The 20,160-nt window shown below is 31.8% G+C and overlaps 1 protein-coding gene across 21 annotated transcripts in view; it reads left to right on the plus strand.

Annotated features, from left to right (window-relative positions):
* Positions 1–20,160, plus strand: part of LOC122522926 (serine/threonine-protein kinase MARK2-like) — a 65,960-nt gene that overhangs the window by 39,580 nt on the left and 6,220 nt on the right. For 3 of the 21 annotated variants that reach the window (XM_043644340.1, XM_043644339.1, XM_043644341.1), the window contains exons 3-14: positions 7,205–7,423; positions 7,520–7,898; positions 7,986–8,221; positions 8,341–8,452; positions 9,236–9,348; positions 9,464–9,665; positions 9,920–10,117; positions 10,727–10,925; positions 12,214–12,393; positions 13,728–13,848; positions 13,988–14,005; positions 14,110–14,198. In XM_043644340.1, the coding sequence (XP_043500275.1) occupies positions 7,205–7,423; positions 7,520–7,898; positions 7,986–8,221; positions 8,341–8,452; positions 9,236–9,348; positions 9,464–9,665; positions 9,920–10,117; positions 10,727–10,925; positions 12,214–12,393; positions 13,728–13,848; positions 13,988–14,005; positions 14,110–14,198 (2,066 nt within the window). Of the gene's footprint in view, positions 1–111; positions 977–1,863; positions 2,234–7,204; positions 7,424–7,519; positions 7,899–7,985; positions 8,222–8,340; positions 8,453–9,235; positions 9,349–9,463; positions 9,666–9,919; positions 10,118–10,726; positions 10,926–12,213; positions 12,394–13,727; positions 13,849–13,987; positions 14,006–14,109; positions 14,199–15,386; positions 15,515–16,700; positions 18,006–20,160 lie in introns of those variants that run through there. The other 18 variants (XM_043644335.1, XM_043644336.1, XM_043644322.1 and 15 more) reach the window with 18 other exon arrangements.

The raw sequence follows: 20,160 nt of genomic DNA on the forward strand, positions 1-20,160 counted from the left end.
AAGAAGAGGAGGAGGAGAAGGAGGAGGAGGAGGAGGTGGGGAGAGAGAGAGAAAGAGAAGGGGGATTAAAATAATAATTAAGAAAGAAAAAAAATATATAAATAAATAAAAGAGAACAAACAAGCAAAACAAGAATAAACTGCTGGTGTATTATTTAATTTGTCAAGTGAAATAAGACAAACTCGCTCGATTCCTCGAACATGGAGGATCGAGAGAGTCCCTTTGCAAGGACTCAACCAAGTAGAAGTTCGATAAGACCAGCAAGTATTTTACGAAAAGCTGCCATGTTAGCGGTTAATAATAGTAGCAGTGGTGTCGGTGGTGGTCACGAAACTGGACGACAGGAAGTAACAAGTCCTAAAACAATGAACAAGAGACTACCTACGGCACACACTGCCTTGGACAATTTGAAACAATGGGAATTGGTTGAAGATGGTAATAAAGGTCTTCAAGTTGTCGAGAAAAGAAATTCTACGAAAGGGCCGCCAAGCAGCCCTTCGTCATACGGTAACAAGACGCCGGTCTTTACGAGAAGAACGATGCCCGTTGATAATGCAATGATCGACGTGAATTTCGAAGAAAAGTTAAAGGCATTTAAAAATTCTAAGATCATACAACCGATTCTCGAACCTCCGTTGATAACTTTGCCGAACGAACAAGAAATGTCGATTGATTCGTCTAAATCACCTGTCAGTCTTAACTTGATTTTAAAGCAACGTCAAGAACAACAGCAACAACAACAACTGCAGCACCAGCAGCAGCAGCAGCAATTCTGTAAAAGTAGTAATACCACCAAGGAGAGTACTGACATGCTTCAACAATTGGAACAACAGGTCAAAGCTATCGAAATGGGCACGATAGCGGCTGCGAAAACCCGTCAATTGGAAAACAGCGAGGAATTTCGACCGGAGGTTGAATTACGTTACAGGGAACACGAGGATCTGTTGAAGAATGTTACTGACGACGAGGCCGAGGGGTAAATTTGATCAATTTTATTTTACGTATTCGTTCGCGCCTGGGTGAAGTAAAAGTATTGAGTTTATATATAGATACGTGTATATATATATATATATATCATGATTTTAATCTGTTTATTTCTCTCCCATTTTCTTTCTCTTTCACTTTTGTTTTTTCTTCACATCCGATCGACGGAAACCGATCGTTCCGTGAAATTAATCGACAAGCACGAAATAATCCTACCGTAACGAGAGAACAAAAATCAATGTATTTTCTTTATTATTCGTTTTACTGCTATCATCATCCTGCTGATTGCGTTCATATACATTCGTACATCGTGGATACGTATATCTGAGGAACAATCCAACACTCCATTACACCCACATTCCCGATACCCCTCCTCCCTTCCTTTTTCCTCGCTCGAATAGTTTATCCAATTTGATCGTCGAACGATCCTTTTCATTTCCGCCGCGATTCAAGTTTTCATTTGTTATTATTGGCTGCCGTTACTGTTGTTACCTTTTTTTTTTACATTCCTCCGCGGTTCTGCGATCACGAGAAGAATAAGAACGGGGGATAATTTGCGTTTGGGTCTATGGGATGCTAATCGAAAAAAAAAATACACGCCTGGGCTTAATTTAATTTGAACATTTTTTTCCTTCTAATTTTTCAACAAACATTTTCTTGTTTTTTTTTTTGCATATCGTGCAAATTTTTCGTGCACACACATATATACACGTTCTTCACCCACGCGCGTACGATTACGTATTACACTAATGTAAAATATATGAAATGATACACCTTGAGAGAATAATAATCTCTCTCAAGAGATAATGGAATATACGAATGAAAACAAAAAAAAAGAAAATACACCTGACAACAAACAAAAAATAAAAACAAAAAAAGGGCTTCGCCGTTGCATCGAGGAGACGCTACGAGAAATTCAACCGGAAATGCGAGCATCGCAACGAAGAAGCCTTCCTCAGTGAAACTTTCAAGGACAGCTTCGGATACTAGACGAGGACAGGAAACGGAAATACCTTTAAGAGCTCAAACGAGGGTGCAACCAGTTCGCACCCTCGTACGACCAATCATCACTAAGAAAGATCATCGTCAGCTGCAACAACAGCAACAACTACAGCTGCAGCAACAACAGCAGCAACAACAACAACAGCAACAGCAACAACAACAACAACAACAACAGAACAATATTATCAGCAGTACTTTCAGGCCACTCTCTGACGTCATGCAGAAAGGTGTTCGTAACGAGAAGGAGGTATCGAAAATCTTTCTCTTTCTTTCTCATTCTATTTTCTGTTAAATTTTTTTTTTTCTTTCCTTCCTTCTTCCACTTTCCTGAACCAATGATAAAATGATAAAATGATAATAATGGTATCGTAATTAACGTTATCTCGTAGCATCTACTTGATTTCTATAGATATAATATTATATACCGTTCTTTCAAATCTACCAGCTGTTTCTATCCTTATTTTCAAATATTTACAGATGAGAGAAAATCAAAAGAAAAAAGAAATGAAAAATACTCTTTAAAAAATGATTTTTACCAAAACGCGAAACGTTTTAACCAAATGAAAAATATGAACGTGCATAAAGATAGATGATATATAATAGCACACAAATATAGATATATAAATCTGCTTTTTTTTTCTTGGAGTGGGGGGGAAGAGGGCAACCTTGAACGATCGACTGATTCGTCAGAATTTATCGATTGTACCCCTTTTTATTGCGTTCCTTCTATCATAACGTGACTTGACAAACAGTCTTGAAAATATCGCGTAATTCTTATCGCTGTTAAACACTTGATTTGATATCACAACGATATATTATACCTATCTCTCTCTTTTTCTTTCTCTCTCTCTCTCTCTCTCTCTTTAATTATTTTAATATTAATTTGACTTTTTTTTTATTTCTACCTCTTATTTGTTTTTTTTTTCTTTTCGTTGTTTTTTTCATTTAGAATCTCTCGATAATCGAAATACGATATAACAATAATGGATTAATTAAAAAAGGTGTGCAGGGGGGGAGGGAGTGGGTAGTGGGGTGAGTTAGAGGAATCAGAAAAAAGTAATTCGTTCCTATTGGAAACTTGAAAATGACAAAGGAGGATATTACGAATATATATGCACAAAATTGTCTCGTGTTAGCACCGAAAGAAAATTGCTAACGTTAATAAAAGTTCTCTGCTTGCCTGTGTGCAAGCCATGACCAAGTTGATGATGACTCGTCGTCGTCGTCGTCGTCGTAGTCTTCGTCGTCGTCGTCGTTGTCATCATCGGTACAGTCTGCGGCTCATCCGTTCGAGCTGAAATAATCCGGATGGCTTGCTTCCCTGCTGCTGCTGTCCCATCGGTTCTCTCTCTATACAATCTGTTCAGCGAGAGGCAGTCATATAACTTAACGATCGTGGGATCCTATCGAACACGATTCAATCCAAGTATCATCTTTTTCAACAGCAACAGCAACAGCAGCAGCAGCAGCAGCAGCAGCAGTAACAGCAACAGAATGAGATAGATACACTTGATCGAATAACGCATTTAAGTATGAAAAAGGATTTAAGGTTTCTTTCCAGATAGAGTAAGAAGAATCATCTTGGCTTTTTCTTTTTACTCTTTTTTTTTTTTTTTTCTTTTTTCTATTTTTACTTTCTTCTTCAAATAATAAATATCAATGACTATAGACTTTAGGGATTAAATGATACAAAAGGAATATAATTCTCCTATAATAGACATTCCAAGTGGGATTGAACGGGATCTATCCTCTCTAGCGTCACTTGATATCTAAGATATTCTCATTCAAGGAGAACTCGTAAAAGGGGGAAAACCGTAGACTCTGCCGAATTTCATATGCACCCCCCTGATAACCCTTAGGCAAAGGAGCCGATTTTGCTTTCCACTATATCAGCCGCCCTTCTCTCAAAAATATGTCTCTCATCTAAAACCTATCTCTCTCTCTCTCTCTTTCTCAAATATTCTACAAATCGTGGATCTATTTCTAAGATCATCTGATACAATTCTACGAAAACATAACTTCTCTCTATTGACCAATTACTACGTTCATAAAAAAGTATACCGTAAGAAATAATTTCCAAATGGAAATGACAAAATAATACGCGTCGCGTGTCGTAATTTTAAAAAGTAAACTTAAAATTATGAAGATGATTGGTAGCAGCTTTTCATTAACATCCGTTAACTCTGAATCCGATCAGCTGACCAAAACTCTACCTTCTCTCTCTCTCTCTCTTTCTCTCTTTCTCTCTCGTTCTCTCTCAACCGAGAGTATCCGAGAAAAGCCGATGGGCTGGTTGGTTGGTTGGTGGTGGGTCCCCTTCAGATAGGTGGGTCGACTTTGCTGCTGGTAGGTAGAATTCCACTCTTTATGTTGTCTCCCTTCTTCTCTCTCTTCTCTTTCTCTCTCTTTCTCTTTCTCTCTCTCTCTCTTTTCTCTTTCTCTCCTCTCGTCCCAGAGACGCGCATGCGTCGAACGACGTCGTTCAGGAGGCGGCAGGCAAACGTCGACGAGGTGGACGAAGAGGAAGAGGAAGAGGAGAAGCAGAAGAACAGAGAGAGAGAGAAGGGGGTGGGAAGGAGGAAGGGGACGGGGGAGGATAGGCTCAGCTTTCAAGGGTGGTTCGCTTCTACCGGGGGTGGCGACACACCGCGTATTGATTCTCCTTTCTCGCATCCCTCCGGCTGTTGAGACTTTCTGTCGTTCTCTCTCCTCTCCTTCCTCACCTCACCTCACCTCACTTCACCTCTCTCTCTCTCTCTCTTTCTCTTTTTCTCTCTGCTCCTTGTATCTTTCGTGTTCTCTCTCGGTTCCTTGTATTTCTATCTCTTTCTCTCTCTCTCTCTCTCTCACACACTCTCTGTCAGGTGCGCGCGCGCAACTGCAACCCAGCAGACACCAGTCAAGGGGTTGATTCGAGTCCCGAAGGAAAAGGAAAGGAGAGTCGGCTCCCTTTCGCGAGAGAAAGATTGATCATGTCGATGATCAATTCGAATAAAATCAGAAGAAAGTTAATCGTCGAGTCGTCGGCATGCATTGCGAATCAATCGATATCATCGTTATAACGATAGAAGAAAATTTGTTAAATAAAGAACGGACTAAAACGCGAAATTCGTCGGTGTATTATTAATGATATCTCTTGTCCGATATTGTTCATTTTGTCCGATGTTGAAATCTGATTGGTGGTGGTAGTGTTGTTCTATATGTTTCGAAAAAAATTAGGGAAACGTTACCTTACCTACCACACCACCACCCAGTCGAATCCGTTTTCTTTTCATTTGATAGTTTTATGTTGATAGACAACATTCGTGAATATCGAAAAGGTGTTGTCTACACAGAGAGAAAGATATTAGTATATAGAAAAATAAAAGGCGAAAGTTAATTGGTGATGATTATGTGGGATTATGTATCTTCTTCCCTAACAATTGCATCGAGGAGGAGAGTGTTAGTGTAATCAAAAAGAAGAAGAAAAATAAAAAAGAAAACTATAGACGTTATATAGTGCTAGTTGTTGAATGGATCGTTTCACGTTCATCTCTTTTTCCTCCTATCGTCGAGTACGACGAACGGGCTCGCATTTGTGGGATCTGATCGAAAGGATTCCATCAAGTTGTTGTCCTAATCGTCGTCGTCGTCGTCGTCGTCAACATCATCATCATCATCACCATACTTCTCCATTTAAAAAGAATTATCAAACGTGGAATCGTCATAATTATTCATTATCTAAACACCATCTTTGATCCTTCATTGCCTCGGATGCGAACTTCGGTGTTTTTCTCTTATTCCTGTTTATAATCTTCGAATCATTCATTCGCGAGAAGTTTGTTGTTCTTTTATTAATTAAATAATTAATTAATTCATTATTATTATTATTATTATTATATTGTTATTATTCTCTTTCTATGGTTTATTTTGTTATATTTATTAAAATATTAATATACATATATTCGAAAGAACAAATGTTGGATTTTGTTAGCGACAATTTCCGGTCGATTATTCGAACTCGTCTTTGTTCCGCGAACAAGGTGGAATCTTAAGCACTTAGGGGTTACATTGTAAGGTTGCTTAAGCCTCTCACGTCTATGCCTCAGAATCGTTCTTCGCGATAAAGAAATTTCTTCAAGATGACGTTCTATGGTGTCCCAAGTAATTATTCGTGTTTCTTAAACGATCCAACAATTTTATTGATGATCGATAAAATTCGTACAAGAGAATGGAATTCCTTGTCCTGAAATTTCATATTTGATCATCCCTGAGATATTGAAATATCTGATGTTTCTTATTAATAAATTAATTGTTTAAGTAATTAAAAACTGTGAAAATTAATTTTGAAGACCGAAGAAGAGATCGTACGAAACAAGAGAGAGAGAAAACCAACAGGGACTCCTCCTACTTCTTCGGGATATTAGATTAGAATAAAATGATCGATCTGAATGACCGTCGTTAATGCGTTTAAATCGACGCCTTTTTCTTTCGAAAGAAAACGAAAAGAACATTCAAGCTGGCGACCTCGAAGGTTGCTGCGGCCACCTCTTGCAAGATGGTCACTCGTGGCCTCACGCGGGTAATTGACCTCCTTGACAATTAATTATATTGCTACTTGCCTACTTATAATTTTCTTTTTGTTTTCTTGCTGTTTTTTCTCCCCTATTTTTTCTTTTTTTCTTATGGAACAAAAAAGCTTGAATCATTTTAGATATCCGATACTTTGTTGTAATTTGTAACGTAATTACGAAAATTATTACAATGAATCTAGCGTTAACGTTAAAAAATGCAAATGTTACAAATTTTCCGAGTGGGGGACACGTTGATGAATTTATTAGTAACGTTTTAAGTTTCATTCTTAAGGCATAAAAAAATTGTCCTTGATTCTTGCATTACAGTGGTTGTGTTGTATGCTGTTCTACACACAACTCTGTTCGAAATAATCTGTATCTGGTGCACTCTAACGAGCCTTAATTAATTACATTGACAATGGCTCGTCCCTGGAAGTGTCAAGTGCGATTCACGGTTCACACGTCCTTTTTAATATACCTATACATTTACTATGTACTTAGATCAACCTATAGAAAAATATACGAGCTAAGAGAATGAACTTATATATTCTTGGATCGTTTTCTTTAATTTTCTTGCAGCGTCTTAAAATAAGACTCTAGCCTTAATATAATGAAAAGATTCACGAACGTATGTTAATTTATCTTGGTATTTGTTTTATTTGCAGACCGGGGATGGCGTTGGAGCATTGTCGACCAGCGGTGGACGAATGTCGTCCAGGAGCCGAACCTCCGAGGAACCGCACATCGGTAAATACAAGTTACTCAAAACCATTGGTAAGGGTAACTTCGCCAAGGTAAAACTTGCTAAACATGTACCTACGGGGAAAGAAGTGGCCATCAAGATTATCGACAAAACGCAACTTAATCCGGGCAGTCTTCAAAAGGTTAATATGATGGAAATCTTTACTTGCATTAATAATTACATTTTTATAGTTGAATATTTTAAGCCAAATATCATTTATTTTTTTTTCATCACGCAGCTCTTTCGAGAAGTAAGGATAATGAAGATGCTCGACCATCCGAACATAGTGAAACTTTTCCAAGTAATCGAGACTGAAAAGACACTGTACCTGGTAATGGAGTATGCTAGCGGTGGTGAAGTATTCGATTATCTCGTTTTACATGGTCGAATGAAGGAAAAGGAGGCTCGTGCTAAATTTAGGCAAATCGTGTCTGCCGTGCAATACTGCCATCAGAAAAAGATCATTCATAGAGACTTAAAGGCCGAGAATTTGTTACTCGACAGCGAGATGAACATTAAGATCGCTGACTTTGGTTTCAGTAATGAATTTACACCTGGTAACAAATTGGACACTTTCTGTGGCTCGCCACCTTACGCGGCACCTGAACTTTTCCAAGGTTTGCGATTGTTGTTAACCTTTCATTTTACCTTCACACATACACACACACATATATTTTATTGATCTTTCGTTATTCTTGTGACAGGTAAAAAGTATGACGGCCCTGAAGTGGACGTATGGTCGTTGGGAGTAATACTGTATACTTTAGTATCTGGCTCACTGCCATTTGATGGGTCAACACTGAGGGAATTAAGGGAAAGGGTGCTAAGAGGAAAGTATCGGATCCCATTTTACATGTCCACAGACTGTGAAAATCTCTTGAAAAAATTCTTGGTGCTTAACCCTACGAAGCGAGCCTCGTTAGAGGTACGTGGAGATAAGGTCCGAGTAGTATTAAACTCGTGAGTTGTGTAGAAACCTAAGAAAGAATGAGATAACTTAAAGCGTTGATCTCCTTGTGTTTTTTTTTTCTTTTTTTTTTCTTTATATTTGTCTTACAGAATATAATGAAAGATAAATGGATGAATATGGGATATGAGGATGACGAATTGAAACCGTACTTAGAACCTGAACCTGATTATAAAGACCACAAGAGGATAGGTGAGTCTGCCAGTATGTACATAACACTTACTACTTACTGTTTTTATGTTTAGCAAGCAAGCATTCCATATCTAATGTGGGCACTCTTGACTTCTTCACTAAAAGCATTTTACTACGAAATATAATCATTTAACTAATGAAACATCATTTATTTGATTATATTACTAATCGCATCATCCTGTTCTAAAAAAAAAAGATTGACCACAACGTAAGACGTATCAGGAAATATCTTTATATATAATATAATAATTACGGATAATATATATCAAAATCCTTATTTTTAATACAAATTAATTAAACGCCATGCTACGTTATTTAAAATAGATCTTAGCGTAATAGCATGCAAAATAATAGACGTAATGCGTATGTTGTTAAATTATTATTAATAACCGATTCGATTGAACGAATTATTGCACAACTGTGTTCATCTATATTTATTTCGTTCTTATAAATAATATTTTTTTAACTGATATACCTATGCATGAATACATTTATGTGTCTTTATGTGTAGTTCAAGTTTATTAATTATATTATAATGTATGTATTAGTGAACCTTTTGTAACTAAACATCGAACATACATATCCAACTATATAATTGTTATCTCTTTCAACAAATCATACAAAAATTAGTCTCATTATTTTATAATTTGTTATATATTATATATGTAGAGTAATATCGTTACTTTAGTTAAAATACTTAGATATAATATTATTGTTGTATCGTATATACATGTTATATGTAGAATATTCTTCTTTTATTTGATGTGACTATGCCGATCCGCGTATTTGTTTCAGAGGCCTTAGCTAATATGGGATATACGAGAAGTGAGATAGAAGACTCATTAGGTCAAGCTAAATATGATGATGTATTTGCGACATATTTGCTATTAGGCAGAAAAACAACAGATGTAAGTAGAAAATATATTAAAATAGTAAATATCATTTTGGTAGATCATCTATGGTAGATTCTCATCTATTTTAGTTTATTATATTTGTTAATTATTCTTGTTTTATTGGAAATAGCCTGAAAGTGATGGCTCACGGTCCGGAAGTTCTTTATCGTTGCGCACTATTCCTGCACAAGTTAGTTCGGGCGGAGGAGGAAGTAGTGGAGGAGGTACAGGTGGTGCTGTACAAAGTCCGTCACACAGAAGTGTTCACAGAAGTATTTCTGCTAGCAATCCAAAGCCCAGCAGACGGGCCTCGTCTGGTGGCGAAACCCTTCGTAAGTGAATGTCATGTTTTAATACAATAACGGTCTAAACTAAAATGTAATGTGAAAACTATACGATACTGAAAAAAAAAAAAAAAAATAGAAAAAAAAGAAAGGACAAACGTTAATGCCTCGGGTAAGCAGATTGATTTTCTTAACTGTAAACTAATAGTTTTATGCTAAAAGCATGCCCCCCCGCCATCGATTTTAAAAGTAATGAAATTGAAAGAAAAATTTATTAAAAAGAACTAATGTATATATCTTAGGAGGTGCACCAAGTCCAGGTAATGCAACGAATCATAATCATGCTCCTGCTGTAACTGGTGGAACAGTTACCAGTAGTGGTGGTAGCAATTTCAAACGGCAAAATACTGTAGATGCAGCAACAATCAAGGAGAATAGTGCTCGTGTTTCTGCCGCTCGACCTTCCGCACCGAAAAATAGTCCAGGGCAACTCGATACCAGTGAGTTCTACTTGTTCAAAGTACTCTCATACGAGGCACTTTAAGAACAACATTATTTGCTTCTTATGCTATATCCTTAGTGCTTCAAATATCATTTTGCTTTGGACAAGGTTGCAGTGGATTCGTTGCTAATTTATTTTATTGAATTAGATATTAATTTGTAAACGTTCCATATTGTTATTATTATGTCACATATGTCTGTATGTGTTTGATCATGAATTTGTTTGCATCATACAATCTCATGATTAATATTATGTCATGATTCCTAAATATCATATACATACACCTCCTTCATTTTATTTAATTTATCTAGATAACAAATTTTTAAATTATTATATTTTGACATTTATTTTATAAATGAATCTAATTCAAGTAATATTTTGCCTTATTACATTATAATTTTCTTTTTCTCTCTTTTATTTTTGAATATTATTATATTTATATAATGAATGTGTACTCGTCAAAAACGAGAGTTACACAAATTTTCATAGAGAATCAGGATTGATATAGCTCTACAGAGCCATTGTTCTTTTAAACCTTGTCTTGTCTGTTATAATTTAATGTATGCTGCTTTGTTTTGTGTTGAACCATATCTAATGAGGCTTGCAGTGACAATGTTCATTCTAGGCGTGGGTACAAGTCCCAGTAGTAAAGGAAGGGTGGGCAAGAGCAACGCAATGAATGCAGGAGTAGGTGGAGTTCGACCAATTACCTCACCTGCTCCTGGTTCTGTTGGTCGACGTAGCACCATCTCCTATGACCAAGCAAAAACATCATCTTCTACTGAAAGAACCAACGACGTGCCCAGGTATAGTTCCATTCAAAAATTTTCATTAATTCCATATTATTTTAATCATCGACTTGGATTTTATATAAATCAAGAAGGGACCCTGAAATATAAAGTACCAATCTTTATTAATAATAATTTCATTTCAGTATTTCAGGTAGCCTACTTTATTAATATATGATCCTTACAAAAGGTACTGGATTTCTGATAGACGCGAAATGTTGAATCAAGTTGAAATATTATTCATTTAAAATATGAGAATCTTTATTATTATATCCAGTATCTCGATCCTTGTATTTTCTTACAAGATATATGAAGTGAAATTTAGATTGTGTATCAAAATTTTAGGTACCTTTATCAATTTAACATTCCTAATCTTACTAACTATATAGGTGACTAATTACTTGTATGTTAAGAGTACTAAACTAATTTAGAAAAAAGTTTGAAAAAGTTTGGATGAGATAACAGAATCTGTCAGCAGAGCCCCAGGGAGTTTATTTGTTTGTTGCATTGCTCTAGCATGTTGGCTGCTGCCTGCCAGACGGTCATTGCAGTTCACTTTCTTTATGGCTTGACAGATGTATTAAGCAAACAATCTAATTCAACGTGCATACATGTACAGATGCTTGCTAAAATTACATTGAACCACAGTTACATCCACATGTCTTATTCTATTTTTCAAATACTTTTAGATCTTAAGAACGTGTGTGTATAGAGAAACATTCATTAACATCATCATACATCATTCTTATGTTCTAGCGTCATATTCTTATTCATACAAATATTTGCAAAATCAAGTTATTTCTAAGCTAAGAATTTCTTTCGTTTGTATTCATCCTTTTTCCATCCTTTTATATTTCCTAGTCTCTTCATATAATATAAAATTTCTTTCTTTTCTTCTCTTTTCTTTTCTTTTCTTTTCTTTTCTTTTCTTTTCTTCGACTTCTCTTTTCTTTTCATATAAATTTTTCTAACAATAGACATGTACATATCATGTATAATATACACATATATTTAAGTTTTCCTACATATAACATTGTTTTCATATTGTTAAATGGAAATACAAAATATAGTTAAAAGCAAACAAATATGTAGTCTATGACACAAAATTATGTCACATATCTACATACATTACAATTAATTAGGTCGTTTTTATAATATACGTTTAGTACATAGATATCAATAGGATACTTTTAGGTAAAGTTAGTGAGAATTAGGATGTAGTATCGTAGTAGAGTATCATCCTATAAATGCAGAGAGGAATAGGTCTAACATGCAGAAAAGTAGGGCCAGGCAATTTGTTCATTAGTTTTGTGCACAGCCTGGGCGAAGGCACTAGACCAACACGGGGTCACACCAAGTCTGCGAGCATCAGTGCAGGTCACCGTTCCTCCAGTGGCGTACCTCCCAGCGACCATTCACTACTGGACCCTCAACCACGCAACGCCCACAACTCCTTACTCGCCACTGCTGACCCTCTTAGGCAGAGGTACAGGTTCCCTATACCTTATCGACCAACCTTTATACATTCCTGTATTATAAAATGTTCAGATACATTTCTTCATACATCTGATTGCTTCTACTCTATTTGGGCCACTAACTCTCTTAGGGTAACAAGGAATTATCTTATTAAGGTTTTCATTATTTGTATACCTTATATATATATAATATATATATAAATGTAATATGAAGCGCTATCAGATTTGTCTAGTTTGCTATAAACAGTTGGACCTATCAATATCTTCCACATAATTTCAAATAATCATCTCTGCATAGATTCTCTAGGACAGTTTTTGGTCATTTGTTCATTGCTCTATTTTCCTGTATCTTTCATTTGCATGTCTCATATTATATCCTTAATTTCCTCTGTTTTAATACTATCACTTTCATATTCGCCTTTATACATTTGATAATGCATCACCTTCATTCCTCAATAATAAATATGCACTACATCTGTCTATAAACAAAATTAAAGCAACTTAAGGGTGGACTACTCTTTGATCTTTATTTCATGGTAGATGCATAAAAATGTAATGCAATTACATGTCACCAGATCATTGGTTAGTATGCATGTATGTAATGATAGAACATTCTTAGATATGCTACATTTTGGAGAAGTTTAATAATATTTTGAAAATTATACAATAATACATCAATGTTTTTTTTCTTCTTTTAAAAATAATTAATAACGAATTTATAATATTTACGCGAATATCAATTTCATCAACGAATATACTTAAATACTTCAAAGTTTAAAACTCAAATATTTTTAAATAAAAAATTGACTATTTTCATTTATTTCTCATAATTTCTAGCAAGCTTAGACCAATTAATTATTCAACCTTTGACTTCTTTGAAGTATTTATTGATGCATGTTAGATAAAAAAGAAAAAATATCTGAATTAAATATATAATAATTCATAAATGCGCTTATGTTACATTATACTCTATTACATACATGGAATGTTGCTTATCTGATATGTGAATTTTTCTAGCAATTGCTTTCCACGACAGTTGTAAATTTATAATAAGTATATCCATATTCGATTCTCCATCGAATTTATTATTACTCTTTTTGCATATTATTTATTCTGTCTCTTTGAAACAACAACAAAAAATATATATTGTGTATATATATATATGTATATGTATATGTATATGTATATACATATATTTATATATATATATGCAAATTTTCTGCACAAACTTATTTTTATGCGCAATGTGTAAGAATCCAACCAAAATATATAATAAATAATAATATTAGTAGTAAGTTGAAAAAAGAAAAGTAATATTCATTGTAAAATAAATATTTTTTATTAGCTTGGGCGTACCTCCAAGCAATAGACTAGCAACACCAACAACACCGGCGTTTCCTCGAAATGTTCCAAGCCGTAGCACGTTCCATTCTGGGCAAAACAGAGCACAGCGTAGTCATACTCAGGTCAGTATGTGTATCTGTATAGGTATATATATTATATAAAACATATGTATATAATTTAGAAGATAAAATGAAATAGATTACACAAAAAGAATAAAAATAATAAAATTATTGAAATGTTCCCTTTTGTATTTTTTATTAGACTCTCGTGAATATACTAGTATGTACAAATAAATATTATCTTACTTTTTCTATTCTTACTACTATTTTTTATCCAGTATTTCATAGTTTTTATTTTATACAAATGTATATAAAATATTGCAGGGTCATACACATACACAGGACACAAATGCGATTAGCCCCCTAGCAAGGCCATCCTTTTTCTCCAAGTTGTCTTCAAAATTCTCCAAACGGTAAGTTTTACCATTTGTGTGTATATAGATATATAGATATATTACATATATATATATATATATATACATTTTTTTTTTGTTTAAATGCCTTATAGTTTCATATATATATATATATGAATTGAAATTATCATTTGCATGCTAGATGATGTTTTTGTTTTTAAGGATGCACAATGACTATGTATTTCTGAAAATTTCTATACTGTTATAATAAATATTAATAAGAACTACACAGTACTATTATTACCTTATATAATTTGATGAGCCAGCAGCGACCATTATCAATGAAAGCCATAAAACATGTAGTTCTTCATGTATATTCCGTTTTTTCTAGTTTTATTGACTTGTATATGCATATATTATATTGTACGTACCATTTTCATCCTCAAGCGTGTCTCCACTTTCATCTGTCTGTATTGCTTATTTGTCCCATAAATATATGCTTTATCAAGTTTTAGCACCTTTTTAGTTTTAAAGTCTGAGTAAAAATAATTTAACTTTTATTTGGTTATTTCTCTCTCTCTCTTTCTCTTTTTCTCTCTCTCTCTCTTTAGAATTTACATATATAAAAATAACTGCAATATTAACTCTCATCCTCTTGTACATTTTTTTTCTAGATTTTATTATATATAATCGTGTATAATTAGTTAACGTATATCACTTTTTTTCATGTTATTATTTGTACATTGTGTAGATCCTTAAAGCTCATTGAAAAAAAAACGAAAAAAAAAAATAAAAATAAAATAAAATAAAAAAAAAAATAGTACTGCTTGGCTAAATTAAAGGCCAGCTTGCATACTCATTGTGCATCCCTTTTTGACTTGACTGTAGCGAGGCATATCCTTACTTTATTATTTATATGGGACGTAATTATTATTGCACATTCGAAATTAAGAATTAAGATAATAAATAAAATAAAATTGACACATTAATATTTACAAACTGAGGATGTGATGCCACAGAATAACGAGAATAACTCAGACACCACTGTTTAATCGTAACTTTCATGAAATGGTCACTGTACTCATCTCTTGTTATATGTACAGAATATTTTAGAAAAAAAACTATATATATATATATATATATATACACATACATAAGGATTTGTAGAAGCATAGCCATTGATGCATCAACAATAAAATGATTGTTTCTCTAATTAACTTATATACTAGTATATATTCTATGATGCAGGACGTGAACAAAATAAACTTGGCTTCGTCAGAAGTTTCAACAAGCAAAACAGGCCATACAGATACAAGTCCTAACAATCATGTGTATGCTGATTGTCTTAAAATAATAAATTAAGCATGTTCAACACACACATACTTAAATTAAATCCAAATCATCGGACTCTTGGAGTGCTTGTATAACGAAAGTGTGCATTGAATCAGTGGATTGATGATCAGTGAAATTCAGTTCTGTTATTCTGTGGTTCAGCAAATAAAAAAAGGAAAGAAAAAGAAAAAGAAAAAAAAAAGCACGGACAGCTTCTCTTTTAGTGACTCTTTTACATGTTGATAATTAAAATATATGTCAGAAAACGCGTATGTATGCGCGTAATTAGTACTACGCATAAAAGTGCGACTAGTTAACATACATACATACATATATATAAAAACAATTGAAAGTATTAAAAAGTAGTCTTCCTGAGATCATCATCGTACAGGAAGTCGCCTTATGCACTCTTAGGTATATGTAGCACTGAAATCTGTGCCTTTTCTAATTCAGCCTGCCAATCTGCTATGTGCACTTTACGTCGATCATCTAAAAGAAAAGAAAAGAAAAGAAAAGAAAAAAAAAAGAAAAAGATAGAAGAAAACTCTGTAAACTTCCTTATATTTTTATACATTTTTCATAATAAGCATTATGGTGTACCTTTTCTTTTTTTTCAAAGAAAAGGTTACGATTCATGACTCTATTTAAAAATAGCATAATGATTTAGATGAGTTTCGACGTGGAGTATTAGCCTTTGAAACGTCAAAGGTATAATAATCTGTTTAATCAAATATTTAATTAAAAAGAAAAAAAGAAAATAGTGTCTGTAATTAAAAGGAAAAAAAAGAAAGAGAGAATAGAAAAAAGTCTTCATTTAAAAAAAAATATCATATATATATATTCTACTTTTATTTGGTTCATAGTTGTGAAAATTAATTAATTGTTAACTTTTTGTTTAACGAAAAGTAATATTTTCAAAAAATAAAAGAAAAGAATAAAAACGTGCATTAAAATCTTCCATATTTGGCGTACAAAGACACACGACAGGTATATATTACGGATGAAACTTCGAAATATTTTCGAGAGAAACTTTAGAATGCTTGGTAAATTTTTTTTTTCTATAACTTATATCCGCAAAAAAGAAATTAAAAAAAAATAAAAAACTGTCCATCATGAACAGCGAAAAATTCAACTTTGGAGAATGGTGTATTGATACTACTACTAACACAACATATTAAGGAGACAATCGTAAAGATAGAAGAATACATATAATTATTCATACATTGACAGGATTCCTAAGTGAAGAGTGAAGTCTCGCCTTGTTTCCCTCGAGCAGAAATGAGAGCGAGCTACGTGCCGAATATCACTCTACAGCAATACAGCCATTAATAGCAAAGTAATCTAGTTGAATGGCCAAGTGCGACTTCCAATAATTATTGTGTATTCTTTCAATTAATTGTTTTTCTTTTTATTTTAATTTGTTTTGTTTTGTTTTCTTTTTTTTCTGAAACAAGCTTTTATAAATTTACAATTGAAATCTAGAATAATAATGTACACCTTATAATAACGTAGCATATTTTGTTGGGGGAAAATGTGTTGGATAACAATAATATATTAAATATTAGAGAATGTGATTATTATCTTTGAAAAGAGTACTCCCTATGTTATTATTATTTTTATTATTATTATTATATATATTATTATTATTATTATTATTATTATTATTATTATTATTATTGTTTGCATCTTCAAAGATGATCTTAAAAGGCAAAATGCATATTACTATATTATATTATATTATATTATATTATAATACATTTTTTTTTATATAACAATTGTAAAGTATTATAGAACTAATTTAAAGAGATGAGTCAGTTACATTTTTGTTGATATCCAACATAAATTCTTTCTTTTAAAAATGGCGTAGAATTTGTTTGACTTTATATCGATCTTATGATGCAATATTAATTTCAGTCTTTCATAATATACATATAATTCTTATATCGATTCTTTTGATAACTTGGAAATTAAACGAGATTCTGATATTATTTCTTTTTTCTAATTTTGTGTTAAGAACATATTTGGAATAATAAATTTTATATGTGCTCTGATATACTAATATTTTATGTACGTGCATTTACATATTACTAATGATACAAAATATAATTAGAATATTTCTATTTTATTTAAAATAACTTTTATAAAATCTGCAATGTTTAATTTATATCATAGTCATTTGATTAAAACGTTATTTTTCTAAATTATACTATAAAAAGGATCGATATATCGGATTTTATTTTCTCTTCGGGGGTATTTTTGTATAATGTTGATTCATTGCAATTTATTACTATATATATTTTATAGTCGGTATTATAGTTAAAGCATTTATACTTTTTTCTGGTATACCTAGTATGCAAGAAGAATAGGATTATAACTGATTTTTTTAATTTTGACAAAGGTATGAGAGAAGATACTGTAAAATGTATGTGAAGAATTCCACTTTATTTTCCTATTCTGTTATGGGTGTAAACAGCAGTTGCACTCGTAATTCAATAATAGCTTATATATTTGAATTAAAATTTACTCCTCTCTCTCTCTCTCTCTCTTTCTCTATCTATCTATCTCTATCTATCTATCTCTATCTCTCTCTCTTTGGTAGTGTAATCAAATAGTTAAACTATTACAAGACAGATATTTATATATGCAAATATATATCTATACATATTTGTGTAAAATCAAGTAAATATTATTTTTTAAAATGTGTACAGCCGTTACACAATCTGCTGGTAATGTAATAATAATAAAAAAAATATATATATGTGTGATCTCAAAACAAAACTATTTAAGTTAAAAGAATGATACTATTTGATTGCATTACCATTGGTTCAACATTTATTCTCACACATCTTATTTAATTTATTGTATTAATGAAACATTGATTCGAACCTTATATATATATCATTTGGAATATTGCATTTTATGTTTATAGAGTATTAATTTAACAAAAAAAAGGCCATGAGTAATACATTATTCATTTATTTTAATGATTATTAATATATCTCGAGATCACAGAATAATATATCTCATTAACTATATAAAAAAAAAAAAGAAATATACAATACATAAACGGAGAATGTACTCATAGTAAAAAGAATAAGTTGAAATTTTTTGCGTTAAATATTTTTTCTTTTGTAAAGAAAATTTTGTAAATTAATCTTGAAAAACAAAAAGACAAGTGATTAATATAAATATTAAGTGTAAGAAATTTCTACAATCTCTAATATATGTATATTTTATTTTTTCTTAATATATAATCACAGAAAAATTAGGAGAAAAACAAATCTCTAAGATTGTCAAAGACGTGTGCCTTTTTCCATTTGATATTGTATATTTCGCAAATTTGACTGGACGAAATTTGGTATTGTTAATCATTTCGATTTTTGAAAGAGAAACTGAATGATTAATAACTTGATAATAGAATATGATAATTCTGCAATTAAAATAGCATTATTATTATTATTATTATTATTATTATTATTATTATTATCTTTATCTTTATCTTTATTATTATTATTATTATTATTATTATTATTATTATTATTATTATTATTATCTTTATCTTTATCTTTATTATTATTATTATTATTATTATTATTATTATTATTATTATTATTATTATTATTATTATTATTACAAAGTTATTTATATAAAATCCTACAGAGTGGCCTTAGACTACTACCTATATTTAATTTTAAATCTAAAACAGATCGAAATAATTTAAAATACCACTTTTTACTATTTTCTTTTTTTATTTTATTTTCTCAGATGCCTAATAATTAATTTAACTAAATTAATAATGCTATATGAACACAAAATCTTATATACTTTTACAGCCCGCCAAATAAAAAATATTTAGAGTAATCGTGCATTTGTTTATCATTGATTATTATTTTTAATTCATATTGTATTTGTTTCACTCAACACTGTTTAATAAGAGAGTTCTTTTTTATGTACTAAAACATTTTTATTATCTTGCATTTCCATTAAGCATTTTATACTGTTAAAGATTAAATATTAACTTTATATTTTCATTATGTTTACATATATAAACATATAAATTATTGTAGAATATTGTAGAAGAAAGAAAAAAAAGAAAAAGGAAAGAAGTTAAAATACTATTCCTAAGGCCACCCAGTAGATTATTAATATGTATGACAGTGAGTGATGAAAGAGATATTAAATCGTTAGATCCTCCAATATATATATTTATATATACAAATATAAAAATATATGTATAGGTATACATACATATAGAAAAGTATGCAATGTGTGAAGGCATTTATATGAAAGATAATAGAGACCTGTAAAGGACCATGCTGTTTGCTGCACTCCAACAGTGCACCCGTCCAAGCGTCCAGAAGATCCTTATCATTTTTGGTTAATTATAATCACTTTATTATTTAAACAAAAAAAGAAAATTAATTTAAAATTATTAGCTTAGATATTGTAAAATGGAGGGCAGTAAATAGCTTGTAAAACGCAGGATAGAAAAATTATTTAATAATTTTATATATATATAAGAAGCAATGATAGTAATAATTTCGTAATAATAAATATGTTTAAACTGTCTTGTAAATGTTGTATCAATTTATTTCTAAATCCTCTCAAAAGGAATATTTAGTTTACACAAGACATTACTTTTGTGTTTGTTCTGCATATATTTATGTATATATATATATGTACATATATA

This window comes from Polistes fuscatus, unplaced genomic scaffold, assembly GCF_010416935.1.
Source record: "Polistes fuscatus isolate 324 unplaced genomic scaffold, CU_Pfus_HIC Scaffold6, whole genome shotgun sequence".
NCBI classification, from domain to species: Eukaryota; Metazoa; Arthropoda; class Insecta; order Hymenoptera; family Vespidae; genus Polistes; species Polistes fuscatus.